Source organism: Coniophora puteana (genome assembly GCF_000271625.1).
Source record: "Coniophora puteana RWD-64-598 SS2 unplaced genomic scaffold CONPUscaffold_16, whole genome shotgun sequence".
In the NCBI taxonomy this organism is placed as follows: Eukaryota; Fungi; Basidiomycota; class Agaricomycetes; order Boletales; family Coniophoraceae; genus Coniophora; species Coniophora puteana.
The window spans coordinates 221,868-236,052 of NW_006913068.1; the positions used below are offsets into that span (position 1 = coordinate 221,868).

At 50.5% G+C, this 14,185-nt stretch overlaps 4 protein-coding genes across 4 annotated transcripts; 1 reads left to right on the forward strand and 3 right to left on the reverse strand.

Moving 5' to 3' along the window:
• Positions 1-1,036: 1,036 nt before the first annotated feature.
• CONPUDRAFT_77152 (uncharacterized protein) lies at positions 1,037-2,695 on the forward strand (the record flags this gene model as incomplete). Its single annotated transcript, XM_007775997.1, has 8 exons — positions 1,037-1,119; positions 1,241-1,311; positions 1,471-1,520; positions 1,575-1,685; positions 1,750-1,821; positions 1,845-2,126; positions 2,177-2,325; positions 2,383-2,695. 8 exons carry the CDS (start codon positions 1,037-1,039, stop codon positions 2,693-2,695), a joined length of 1,131 nt encoding a protein of 376 aa, XP_007774187.1.
• Positions 2,696-3,254: 559 nt separating this feature from the next.
• Positions 3,255-4,568, reverse strand: CONPUDRAFT_77153 (uncharacterized protein; the record flags this gene model as incomplete). The annotated part of the gene is made up of 6 exons (XM_007775998.1): positions 3,255-3,266; positions 3,299-3,340; positions 3,388-4,055; positions 4,122-4,178; positions 4,232-4,291; positions 4,364-4,568. 6 exons carry the CDS (start codon positions 4,566-4,568, stop codon positions 3,255-3,257), a joined length of 1,044 nt encoding a protein of 347 aa, XP_007774188.1.
• A 2,643-nt stretch (positions 4,569-7,211) lies between these two features.
• On the reverse strand, positions 7,212-10,611 carry CONPUDRAFT_65969 (uncharacterized protein; the record flags this gene model as incomplete). Its single annotated transcript, XM_007775932.1, has 9 exons — positions 7,212-7,519; positions 7,568-8,156; positions 8,250-8,391; positions 8,440-8,683; positions 8,791-9,179; positions 9,241-9,386; positions 9,433-9,601; positions 9,657-9,823; positions 9,865-10,611. Coding segments are annotated over 9 exons (2,901 nt in total), but the record flags the coding sequence as incomplete, so codon positions are not given.
• A 2,042-nt stretch (positions 10,612-12,653) lies between these two features.
• CONPUDRAFT_158928 (uncharacterized protein) lies at positions 12,654-13,454 on the reverse strand (the record flags this gene model as incomplete). The annotated part of the gene is made up of 2 exons (XM_007775999.1): positions 12,654-12,965; positions 13,347-13,454. 2 exons carry the CDS (start codon positions 13,452-13,454, stop codon positions 12,654-12,656), a joined length of 420 nt encoding a protein of 139 aa, XP_007774189.1.
• Positions 13,455-14,185: the final 731 nt, after the last annotated feature.

The following is a 14,185-nucleotide window of genomic DNA, read 5'->3' on the forward strand; positions in this document are numbered from 1 at the left end:
CTATGTGAATGGATGCCGATAGCATATCCAATACCGACTCATATCACATTTGTAGCCCCGTTTACTAATGCAAATGCATCCGCGGACCCAAACCTGTCACAGACACCGATATGGTATTGATGCTGACATGACATTGACGCCGACATTCTGCAGACGCTGAGACCATATTAGAATCCCCAACATGCTACTAACACATTATCGTGATTGGCTATTATATTTGTAGTGTACTTGTGAATGCCATAGTGACCACCGACACCGACAGCATAGCCCACTGCTCAGAGCCTTAACATTACTTCATTACTATTATTGTAGTAAATTGTACTTATCATGTAGCATCCATGGACGCGACCACTCCAGCTGTCCGCGGATGTCCGCTGGACTGAGCATGTCGGCGCAATTGGCCATCTGTGCTACCAAGCATCTCCATCGGCATCCCCTGCAACATGTGACAAATCAGCCGCTGATCAGAATTCTTGCATGTACAGCTCCCAAAGTCCCCCCGAGTCACTCCTCAAGGATTCAAAGTGTCGTTTCATTCTGTTCCTTATTCAATACCACGAGGTTTGCTTTGTGTCATATACTGATTGTTATTGCGAGCCCTGATTGGCAGTGTAGATCTGGCAGATGTACAAGAAGGCTTCGGCTTCATTCTGGACTGCTGGCCACACCAACCTCACCTCCTCAGAGCGCACCTGCGCCCAGCACGAATTTGTGCCAGCAAAATTGCACACGTCACAAGTGTGGGAAGTGTGCGCCTCATGTTCTACGAGTTCCTGCTCTTGCAGGGCCTCAAGCTGCACGGGGACGAGCCGTGGCGGCATGCAGTCGCGCTGCATGAAGTGTTGTCCTCATCCCCCATGGTGTTGCGTGCAGACTCTTGTGCAGACAATATGCGGACACGATTTGGACTTTGCAACAAAAACCAGTGCTCAGCCCCTTTGCTTGCTCCACACTTGTTCACGTGGTGTGGAGCACATCTGATGTTGAACTTGGTGAGTTTTTCTTCCTGCACTCTGTTGTCTTCCACCACGTCATCATGTCTCAGCGAGCCTCCCTTGCTTGCTGTTCCTTCTTGTCCTCATTCTCCATCTCTTCCTCCAGTCATGGGCCTTCTGGACGGTATCAGGTCACAGGCGGCCAACATAAATAAAACGCCAGCGAGGCCGCCTCCCGGTAGAGGCACTCCCACTCGTGCCAATGCAGGCATTGGCATCAACTAGAACCTCCATAATACCCCTAGACCTTCAAGTCCTCGGCGCACTCCTGGGTCGCTGTTCAGTGTGGCAGCTGCCGCAGTAGCTGTCACCCCCGGTAAGTCAGAAACATTCACTTTGACAGGCTCACGCTAATTTTTTTTGGCTTTGTTCACAGGAGGATGACCACTCAAACGTTGTTGCCAAAGTGAGGCAGACCTGTGGATGCCATGCAAAAAGCAAGTCCACATCAGTTATGCTGAACAGATGGCGGCAGAATACAGCCTCGACAGCGACCAGACTGTGGAACTCGTCCAGGTCACCGAGGTATGTTTCCTTTGTTGTTTTTTCCGCAAATATATTACCTAACCATTTCACCAGGCTCCGTCCTTTTACAATGGCTTCATCATCTTTGCGGTGCAGACAAAACGGCAGGAGATTGATTGTACTGTCTGGATGGGGGAGATGTGGCTCCAGTTGGATGACTTCAAGGTGAGTTTTCGCATCACGTCCAATTGATACATCAGCTCATGTAACATCTCAGAGTCATATCCAGGATGCGCTCAATGGGTATCTTCTCGACGGCGACATCTCCGCATACAAAGATGGTCTGACAGACCGGATTGTGGTATGTTATACTTATCTCCTCAGCATCACCCTCTGACACGTACAAAGCGTCATATCCGCACCAAGCCTGCAAGTTACTGCATCCCCAGGCATATCTGGGGCTTTCTAGCCAACCAGAAGTTTCGCTCCCACATCAGCAACATCCTCTCTGGCCTGAGGTCCGATATCAAGACCAAGCTTGGCAGCAAGGAGAACTGGAAGAGTGACCTCTACACTGTCATTCAATCCCTCATCGGCGGCAACAACACTCGCACGCACTCCAAAATCACAATCACCCTGCAGATGTGGGGTCATGTGGCATGGCTTGTAAGGTTTCATATCTATGATCTTGTCTTTGTGTTGCTAATTCTCACTAGTATTACACACTCAAAGAACATGAGAAGTTTGTCAAGAAAGGGCAGAAGAAAGACAGGGATTTCTGGGATGATACTGACGCCGAGCTTCGTGACATCCGGTTCCAGTACTCCATGTACGAGGAGCCAGTAAGGTCACAAAAAATCAGTGTGTAAGTCCTCATCATGATTCTTGTTATTCACTCCTCGTACTGACTTTCACTACATAGTATCTTTACCCTCTGTCTTGAGAAGCACAAGGCTGAGAAGAAGCCTAAGAAGAATGCAAAGCTGGTCCCGGACACCTTCCCCATCTCCTCGTGGCAGCGGCAGCTTCAGGCTGCCATCGAGGAGATGAACGGGTATGATGTCGAGGAGATGGCCATGCTCATGCAAGGCACCACTGTCGATGCTTGTTCTCTCGAAGAGATCGATGCAGACATCGAGGCTGAGTGTGTCGAGCGCACCAAGCGCGCTGCACGTCGTGACCAGGCTGAAGACAAGGCCGAGGACCAGGCTGAGGGTGCGGCCGCTGGTACTTGAGGTGTTCGGGTTTTTGCAGTTCATGTTGTCTCGTTTTCTCTATTCTCGCCATTATACCTGCATGATATTTTTGTATTATACATAGACCTTTGTCAAATAGCTATAGAACTATTTATGTCGTTATGAGCCTTCTTCCCTGTCCGTGTCGACATCCTCAGCAACGAGGATCCAAGGGTGAAACCCAGCTCATGGCAGCTCCCCTTCATCTCCCGCCCAGACCTTGGTCCCTATGCCATGTTGGGACTGAGCCCGGTGTTGTGTCCACCCTTGCCCAGAGGCTGCTCCGACCTGGGCGCGAGGGTCGGAACAGCCTGGGAGGCATTATCCCGTAACGACATAAGTGGCTCCATGTATATTTCACATCAGTGATTCGAGGTTGGAGCAAGGTTGGAGCTGTCCGACCTCTGATCAACCTCGTAGACATAACCTTGATTTGCCCTAGAAACCAACCCCACATGGCAAAATTGGCTTGGGGTCAATCCCACATCCCATGACAAACGGCTGTGTAGTGCGCAGTGGACATTGGTTTGAATGTCCCTGGAACAACTCTTTAATAAAGCTAAGCTATTTGCTTCAGAATAGAAGACAAAATGAGTAACTGACCTCAACATTTTGCTGCCCCTTGGCTTTTAGTATAGCCTCTGCCTGCATGTTGTTAGGCATGTTTGATGCACGCAGAAGTGGAAGCCCACCGAGAGGCAGGAATGGTGATGAGCACAATGGATAAGGTTCAAGAACCGGTTTGTCTGGTTGGCAGTCATACCTGCCTCAAAAGCGAGCTCGGCGATCTTGAACTTGAGTCTAGGCTCAAAGAACGGACGCCAGGGCCGCTTCTTGGGAGCGTGGTTGGGGTCAGGGGCTGGATAGCGCTGGAAGGCATGTGGTGGGAAGATTTCTGGGGTGTGTTCACTGTATGGGTGATATTTGGCTTGGATCCCACCCAGAGAAGGAAGCTGCTCACCCATAGAGGTGCTAGCCAGTGGGGCAGGGGGTTGTTCATCCGCAAGGGCAGGAGGCGGCAGCAGCAGCGGCTTGACAATGGATGCAAAGGGAGAAGGCGTGGGGGACAACTCGAGAGTAGGTGTGAATAAAGTGGGTGCGTAGGGCGGCTTGACAGCAGATGCAAAGCAGTTGGGTGCGGGAGGCAACTCAACAGCAGGTGTGAAGAGAGAAGGTGTATGGGGCGGCTCAGCAGCAGAATGATAGGAAGAGGGTATGGGGGGCAGCTCAACAGCAGGGATAGAGGAAGAGGGTGTGGGAGTTGGGTCAACAACGAGGGCAAAGGAAGACAATGGAGGGTGGGCTGGAATGGGAGCTTCAGGATCTCGGGCGGGCTGGTTGCATGTAGAAACGTAGCTGTCTGTAGTAAGCAGCTGCATTAACATCTTGAGTATGCAAGGCAATACACAATAGAGAATAAGCTTACCTTCATCATTAGATTGATATGCAAAGTCATCCGGCAGCTGGGGAGTCAGATGTCTTGCTATAGGATTGTTATCTTAGCGTAGCAATAAACAAGTATGCTGTCCAACTTACAATGAGGAAAGTCAGACAACCTTGGGAGCTTAGATGACCCCGCAAGAGACGCCATGACCTCTGTTTGGTGACATGATATGTGAGTGCGTGAGCACTGTCAAGGAATAGTAGCAGAGTCCAGGTATGACTCACCTTCCTCCTGTTGCCTCTTTGACTGACACTTGTCGCTCTCCATCTCCTGCTGCCAAGCGTGGTCCTCTTGCTCCCTCACCTTGCACCGCTTGCAAGCTTCAACATGCTTGTTCCACCCATTGGACCAGATGTACAATCTGAAATCCTGACAGAAGTGCATCTTCTTGTGTTTACCATCCTCCAGGCTTTGTTCAAAGAGCGACATGGTGGATATGGGTATAGTGGTGGAGAGGGAATGTGTGAGAGAGAGAGAGAGAGGTTCAGGATGGGTACGGGGTTTGAGGGACAGTTAGGACACACAAAACAATTGATACACGCCTTTGGGTAGAACCAGCGGCAATGCAAGCCAACTACAACTACCCGCAATGGGCTAGGCACCACTGCAATCGAGTACATTCACACGACTATATTCGCAATCGCTTCCAATCCCCGACCCCATTGTAATTGATTGCAAGTCTCGCTGGACCGGGGCAATCACGCCGCAATTAAATTGGAAGATACCTACAAGTCTACATCATTGCAAACTAGGAATCAACTTTGTGACATACTTTCAGCCAATACTCCTACACAGCAGCCGGCTTCTTCCCCACTCTGCCGCAACCAAGCTTCCCGTACCGCAGCAAATGGTTACGGAGATGCAGCATCTCGCTGACCACTCTGTTGTGAGTGAAGCGGTGGGAAGGCGCTCCAGGCGCCCAACGCGTTGAGGGCGCCCAAAACGGCGTTGAGGGCGCTCAAGGCATGCAACCTGACAGCGGCCTAACCGTGGGAACGGCCGCGTATGGCCAGAAGCGGCGTAATGCGCCCAACATGGCCATTGAGGGTGCTTTCCCCTGAACACCGCATGGTGAGGTGCAGGCACCTCCGCAGGTGCCCTTGCCAAAAAGATGCCGCTGTCTTGCTGGGCGGCATAACCTCTTGTCGGAATCACTCTCTCTCAATCTGATATTACACGCAATTCACTATCTTGTAGTTGACTGGAACTATCTACGTGATTTACTGGTACAATAGATACGGCTCAGGTCTAGTATTTTGGTATTGGCAGATCATAATGAACAGTGTCACCTTTCTGACGAAACAAAAATGGGCTCTTGCATTGGCACAGTATTGTGTTCAAGACAAGCTGTTATCACACACATTTTCATCGCAAAAATCTTCACTAAGTATGTGCTACAGATGTTGCGAAGGTTTATAAGACGAAGACTTATCATAAAAACACTACTTTGCTGAAGACTTAGGATACACCGCCCCCATTTGCACCGCAGAACAGATGAAGGAATTGTCCACCATGGAGAAAAGTGCTACACCAGTGCTGAGCAAGGGATGAACAAGGACAACAGGCTTCGCAGACTCACAAGGGTTTAGAGCCGATGCAATAGCTGTTTCAAACCTGTAAGAAACACCATAGAGTGATTGGGTGTTCATTCGAGTATCACCAGGTGCCAAGTATGTCCTTACTCTTTGTCAAGTTGCTATGTCTTCGCGTCAAATTCATATACAAATGGTTCAAAAGGAGTGTCACTCACGCTATGGGCTTCACCTCTACAGAACTGCGCACATTGGTCTTCAAGCGGCAGTGCTTGTCCTGCTATCTTGTCTAAGGTGATACGCGGTTCTATAACTCATAATAAGTAACCTATAGTCAATTTGGAGCCCAACGTAAACATACCGCACATATCTCACTGCTAATTCTTTGTCCTGGACCTGGGAGCGGCGGGGTAAACGGTGGGAGGGGAAAAGGAGGAGGGCGGAGGAAATGCGAGCGAGGTGTAAGTACCAAGCGCTATCTATTAATATAAACCAAAAGAACCAAATACATACCGGCAAGCCCCGTGTATCTAGAACCTTCCATTTGGTGCATCAGATTTATGAAGTGTGCAACACCAACGTGAGAACTAGCGCGTCGAAATAGATGGACGGGTCAGACAGGAGCATTAGGCGTACCAGTCAATACTTTCAACGGCGCGCCAGAATTATGGGCTACCAGATAGGCGCCAGCCGAAGCATCCACCGGTGCACCAAAATTATGCCGCCGGACGGGTGCACCACAGTATTCCGTATTCAGTACTGGTGCATCAAGATTATGCACAACCGTGTGGGCGCACCAGTGGACCAGTAGGTTGCGCCACTGGACGGGTGCACCGGCTTCTCAAACTAGTGGGGTGCACCACTTATTTTGGTGCACCAGTGCGAATTCATGCCTGCGCACTACTCCTTTACATCACACAGCGGCTTGGTGCACCAAATGGTCCCCTTAACTATTCAGGGCATTGCTGATCTCCGGTGCACCTATTTCTCAGTGCTTTGCAGGCAGTGAGTGTGCTGGTGCACACTACCACGCTGTACATGGTGGTGCACTGAACCTGCACTGGGGCCTGGGTTTCTAAGTTCTAACGCTAAATTATTGCGTTCGCATCCAGACAAAAGTTGGGCGCTACATCCGCTGCTTTATTTCTATTGCCAGCTCTGACAGTCGCTCTTTCAAACGAATCAGTGCTGCCCCCGGAAGTGTTCCACCTGTAAGCACCTCAGCTGTATGAGCCACCCTTGACGCGGCCTGGTAAGTATCTCGCACCGTCTGTCCTTTCATCTGTTCTGATCCATTGTAGGCCCAGGAAATGTGATATGGCGTATTTCTAGCGTTGTACTTCTCTGCCTATGTCACCGTCTATTTCTGTTTTTATATGTACTGGTGTGTGTTCGTTGTCCTCTGTTGTGCACTAAAATGGTATCATGCGTGTTCAATCTACCGCGCTCCAATTTATCTAAGGCATTGTATCTGCAGCAACCCAATTTCGCCGTCGAAGTGCCGGAGCGCCCCGCACGATGGCATGTCTTGCCGTACATATCACCACGTGACGTCACCTGTCTCACTCACTCCTACGTTAAAACCATCGGGGGGAGGGCGCTTATTTAGCAGGGCCTTGAACGCCGCAACTGCCATAACATGGAGCCGACTGTTTGCTGCCCGCTGTTTCATGGCGTAAGAGCGATGACCGACCTGCTTCCCGTGCGGCGTCTCTGCTAACAGCTCCCACTTGGCGGCGGCGTGTTTGAAGGAAGCAGGGACCCATTCCATCTCATGACGCAACAGAATAATCTCCTCCTGCGCCCTGTCGACGATGCATTTTGCCATCAACCACTGCGATTGCGCTACTGCAAATAATTCAATGGTGTAATTGAAATGACCATTTATTCACTCACTCGCATTAATGAGTTGACTCCGGTCCTTCCCCGCTAGGGCCTCGTCTATATCAATGGTCCATATCCATGACAGAGACCTGTGTCGCATTCCTCGAGCATCTGGAATCAGTTGTTCAGTCTGGGCTTGTAGATCTACTCGCGTCATCTTCTGATACTGGCTGATCTCTGCAGGATCCTTTGCCAAAGAATACATAGCGGCGCGAGCTCGATTATAGTAGAGACGTTGAAGGTTGATCTTTGTGCTGAGGACATGGAACCTGTCCCAGACTGCACCCTCTTGGCGTTGGCTGCCGCGTACTTCTCGGAGCGCTTTACGTGCAAGGACCGATTTTTTTCCGATATGGTCCCGAATGTGTTGAAGGGCGTCATGGGCCTGGCCTTTACGCAGCTGCATCTCGACGTCGACAACACGTGACAGCCCCAAGGCCATACAGCGCTTATAACCGAATGCTGACGGCAAGCCTATGGTGACGTTCTCCGGTTCAGCGGTATCATCGAGGTCGGCATGCATGACGTCATCATCGTCAGCTTGAACATCGCCCAAAGGAGTTGGGTGGGCATCTTTTGCGCTATGCGGGTCGTCAACATCCTCCTCAAGGACCTCGACGTTTTCATTGGGGTCAATCTCGGCTGCAAGCACGATGTCTTGGTCCTCTCGGATAACGGCGCCTTGGCTGAGAACCAAACCTCCCATGTACTTGATGGCGTCGTCTTCAAACTCCTGGATTTTCAGACTAAGCTTTCTCTGCTCCTTTTGGATAGTCAACAAGTCTGCACGTCGGCGGTGTTGCTGATATCGTCTAACGAGCATCTGGACCCGAATTCTAGAACGAGTCAGAACCATCCCACGCAGGAGTATTTTTGGCTCTTACTGTGCTTCCTCTATGTCCATCCCCAAGTTCGCCCACCGCACCATGTCGCGGTCCTCGCGCTTTGCTCCATGCTTCTGGGTGATCTCATGACCTTTCTCAGCGCGGGAGGGGAGTTTCCCCACTTTGACATTGAAAACCTCATCCTTCACTTTGGCATTGCCAGGGGCGGCGTAAGCCTTGTTGAGTAGCTGTTGCCACCCTGCAATAAGAGCATCTTCACAGACATTTTCAAGCTTCCTGAGGTCTTCTTGGGCTTTGTGATACCGCGCTATGGCCTTGCCCCATTGCTGAGAAATGTATTTCACTAGAAGCGGCGTAAGTCAAATATGCTGAAGGGTTCCCATCACGTACCAATCCCGTGCTTCTTTTTGTCGTTATGCCAGCCCATGTGCAAATTTAGAAATTGCCTGCGACCGCCCGGAGCCATGTACCTGGTGCTGTGCGCAAGGTCATTGAGCCCGGGCCACACCGTTTCAATCCCCTCTCCGGAGACCCAACCTAGTCCTTTGATGAAAGTTGGGGAATATCGTGCGACGCAACTTTCCCGGTGTCCATGCACATGAAATAGCCCAATGGATGGAATGATCTTCAGACCCGCAGGTAACGAGAGAAGAGGGTGGTCACGGACACGCGTCAAGAAATTGACCATGTACTGACACGCAATATCGTAGAAGAGGACAAGCCGAAGCACTAGCATCATCCAGATTGCGTTTACGATGACGTAGTCAATATTAATTTGCCTTCATAAATCAATGTCAGACGGCGCCTAACGGATTTACTGCGGACTGAAGTCGGACTAACCTTTCTCCAAATTGTAGATCAGCGGTTGCATTCGGTACGAAGCATGCATGCCGCGCACATGCAACAGCCGCAATACCAGTGACCTGGACATGGCTACGCCGCTTGTTGGTGAGAAGTACCGCGCGGTGGTCATTACATGTTGATCTCTGTCCTTTAATGAGCTCACATTACATTCTATACATATCTGCGTACCTGTTTTTTTTCCTTTGAGACTGACAGATACTTCTGGTAATCGTCCTCGTTGACAGTGTAGGCAAGACCATCTCCCAAGCAAATGTCATTTTCAGGACGTCGCATGCGGTAATTTTGTTGCTTGAAGTTGCCATCGACCATGAGCTGGCGAGCGTGTAACCATTCTGGACTATCGTGTTAACGTCAACTATGTGTAGCTGAAATCTATCGTTGTCATCACTCACGCATTCATTGTTTCCCAATTTTCAGCTAGGTTTACCCCTGGCTGAGGGCATGCCGCACAAAATTCCGCCATTGACCCTGCAGCATTCTCCTGGTCGGGCTGGCCATATCCGTGCCCATGTGACTTCCGGGACATCAAATGCATCCACTGACGTGCACAACGTTGGAACTCGCGATATCAATCCTGCAGCATAATTAAGTTTAACTAACACGGGAAATCAAAAAAAGACTCCGCACGGGGACCAAAGCGGGAAATGCTGAATTGGTCGCATGAACGAGGCGAGAAAAGTACGCATTCGCTGGTACTTTGTTCTCCAGGTTGCTAAGGGTAAAATCCTCGAGAACATCAAAGGTGAAAACTGTCTGAGGGACATTGTAAGACGCAGGGTATAAACGCATGTCGAGCAGTTGTCGATGGAAAGGATAGTCGGGCTGGCATTCGCACCATACCACTGTGAATTCGTAGATCGATGTTACATCCACCACCGTGATTCTTGACTCCTTTGGCGCTTTCTGCTTTCCTTCGTCAGTGTCAGAATCAGGTGGGGGAAGATGACTGAATGATTGCCCCAGACCGCATTCGAGAGCAACTCTATCTGCGTCGGAGATGTCGCCGAGGTCTTGTTCTACCCAACTCTCATCATCTGCGGATGTCGCCAGGCTCTGGCACATCGCGCCGTCATGGCCCATGTGAAGATGAACCCCAAGGCTATCCGTAGTGACTCGGCGCCAATGACTCCCCTCCCAGCTCTCCACATTGTGAAACGGAAGCTGCTTGTGAGTGTTGCGCATGCAGTCAGTGCAACCTTCCGGAGTCCCGAAACACGAAAGACATCGCCATCCCGCAGGAGAGGCGTGGCAATGTGGGCAAGTTTCATTACGGCGGCGCTCCATCTCAAGCAAGGCATGAAGCTGTCCTTCCTCGTATTGCCGCCATATCCTCAAGTAATCAATTTGCAGCTATAGAGTAGTCAATTCAGATCAATGCGTGGGTTTGCTCCAAAACGAACATACCCAACGTTTTGTTCTGCGGCGTCCCGAGGGAGCTGGCTCAGGAGAGAGGAACTTGGGCAGTCTTGGTGGAGACTTTGTGCGTGGTTTCTTGGCTTTCCGAGGACTGTTCGGTGGCCTGCTCATATCAACCTGGCGTTTTCTAGATTTCTCAATCCGCTTGCCCCCCCGTTGACTCGTTTCCGTCTGGTGCATGAGGAGAGATTTTGGATTAGGGACATGACCAGCTTTGATGCGCGCCATGTTGGCAGCAAAGCAAAGGCAGCAGGAGATGTTATCGGGTGAAGTTGAACCTAGGTTGTCCAATGATAGTAAAAGGATATTTGGCCCTCGTTCTTTATCACGATCTTATCGCAAACGCCCACGCAATTGGTTCTGTTGCCACAGGGAGTCCAGACCCTACCCATCGGACATTTTAACACCTACTGATCAAGATGACACACGCTGATGCAAGCTTGAGCCAGCAGCTATAAGTAGGTGTCCCCTTGTTTACAAAATGATTACTAGCGTTTATTCGAACATACTGCGAGCTCAATGTAGACCTGGTGATCCTCCAGGAATTCTGGTCAGTTATTACCGAGACCTGTGACGGGGAAGGGTTGATCAGCCCTTGATTTCATGGAGTCTTCACCTCGGTCTGGACATGCCGCCATGCCTTTGCTATCACGCTCGTTAAGTCGGGCGCGTTTGCATTGACGGTGCCGTCGCTCGGATGAATTACTCATCTCAGTAATTCACTCACTTCGTTTTCATGTAGCCAATTCTTTCCCTGACGGTTTTCTATGCGGTGTATCTCACCAGTGTCATAGCTAACAAGGTGAATCTGCATGATTTGAAAGAATTGACTAAACAAGTGATCCATCCACCCGCGGAGACGACCGATGCAATGGCTGACAAGTTGTATTCAAATTTGCTGCTCCGATTAAGATCTGGGGTTATCACAGCGCAATGACTAGAATGAGCGGGTACCGTGTCAGGGTCTGTAGAAGCAGGTAGTCGCCGAATGGAGCCGCTGGTGGAATATTGCTCCCAGAAAATAGCCCGATCCGCATTCCACTCAGGGAATGGCGCCCCAAAAACTTGTTCAACCATCCCTGTGTCGGCATTGACGGCGGGGACGAGTTGACAAATTGACATGCAATGGCGGAACGGATGCCGCACATTCCCACGGTCTCGCCTGCATGTCCCTGAGACTGCGGACTGTTTCTGCGGTTCATGACAAGACGCGTGCCCTGCAAATGTGTCGTTCGGGCAGGGTTGACGGACCCGGATGTTGTAACCAAAGCTGCCACCCGGGCAAAAGTGACCGAGTCGGATGTCGGCACAGCCGCTTACCAAAACGCCGCCTAGTGAAAGGCGCCCAACTTTGCATCCGAGAGCGATGGCGCCGTATATAGATGCCGCATCGGCTACTTCATCACGGCTACTCCGGTCAAACTACCCGATGACTTTACAACAAAGATTACCACTTGCCACTATTGATTGTCCCATGTATGTACCTAACTACTTTGTAACTGTATCCGCTAACTGCACTGTTTTCCTCAGTCTTATTTGTGCTATGGACGCCCAAGGTATTGACACATCTCGCGCACCATCTTGTGAAGCTCATGCAGCTGGAACATACTCTGAGCGACAATACTTCACCTCTTGCTGGAGTACATGTCATTGCAAATCACCTTGAAGCGATCATGAAGGCTGGGAATACCTTCTATCAGTTCAATTACAATGAGATACTACTGACACAAAGGACCTAATGCTAATATGACACTTGCTTGTTTAGTTATACTATGGTAGAGAAGAAGAACAGAAAGCAAATGCACACCATCAACACTCTGAGGTATGAAACAACGGGGTATAACGTCGAGTTGTCCGATAGATACAAATGTGCGGTGTTTACAGCATCGCCTTCAATATCCAGTCCATATTAACAATGAGGGAGAGGATGGATGTGAAATGGAGGAGAGGAGAGGAAAGAAACAAGTAATTTATCATGCGGGCGGTACGGCAAACGCGAACATTTTTGACTTGTCGATCAACACCTGATGCTGCCGGTCCCGGACCGGCGTTCCATCGTGCTTTGACGCGGTCAATGACTCCGCCGATACAATCTGCGCCGTGTGGTCCTCAACACCGTGTGGCATGTTTGGAGATATTGTCAAAGTGGGGGACGATGATGTCAAGTACAAAGGGGAGGGCGTCTCCGGGGTGTCTGGAGGCAAATACGAGGGAGCAGGCAGGTGTGCAAGAGGGGCTGGCAGCGTTGGTAATGTGCGGACCAGCTTTGGAGGCGAGGGATAGCACTGAGGGGCATAAGGGGAGGGAGATAGTGTCAATGAGCTTGGCAATGTGGGCCCAGGTGTGGGCGTCAACAAGGGGATGCCAGCGGATGAGGAAAGTTGGACGAAAAGGATGTGAAAAAGCGCTGGAAAAGAAGCGGGAAAATAGTGAGCGACGTGCAAATGACAAAGTCTATAAAACGGGAGCGGTGGTGTGGGCAAAGAAGGAAAGTCTGAAAACAGAAAGGACCATGAGACGGGAGAAGAGGGATGGACGACACGCCGTCGATTATATCCGACCGCATGCGGCGTCCTCAGATCAACGCACATCAGAAAAACCCCGTCAGGGCCTAGAACGGAGTTGTAGGGAAATTCTGGGAACCAAGGAATTAGGCATGAACGTACCGATGGGGGCGTATGGAACCCTTGACTCGACTGGGAGACCGAGACGTTGTGCGCGGCGCGGAAGGGGGAGGGGTGCTGTGCAATCGAGGGACCCATTACAGCAGCCATGATGAATCCAGAGGATGAAGGAGACGGGACGAGGAAAGTTGGACAAAAAGGATGCAAATGAGTAAATAATGATTCTGGCGGCGTGATCAAAGACGCCGCCAAGAGGCTGCACCTGAAGCCACCTGGAGTCCCGGACACTCCCCCTGAAGATGATGACCGTTCTGCAGAGCCATGATGATACCAGAGGATGAGGGAAACGGGACGAGGAAAGTTGGACGAAAAGGATGCGAAAAAGCGATGGAAAAGAAGGGAGTGGAGAAAGGTTCCGTATCAAGGGCCTAGAATTAATGGTCAGTTCCGCTAGGCGAGCGCTGAATTCACGCCAGAATGAATGGGAGTCAACATGATAGTAAGGCAGATGCGGGGGAGGATGTTGCTGATATTGGCGGTGCAATGTGCCTGGTCGACAATATTAAGGGCCAGTATACGACGCTTGATACGAGTTCTGATATACGGACATCGCCAGAGACTTATGCCAAATTGCAAGTCGTGTTTTGTCGGGCAGGTTCTCACCGAGAAATCACTCAATCCACCCTTAGAAACGGACAGGGCTGAATGCTCGAGCTTGGCAGCTATAGACAATGAAGGCGTACCAACCAGGTCGGGAAAGGGCTGAGAAAAAGCGCTGAAAAAGAAGAGGGAAAATAATGAGCAACATGCAAATGACAAGGACTATAAAACGGGAGCTGTATGGTGTGGGTAAACGCCTTATAGTCCTTGTCATTTGCATG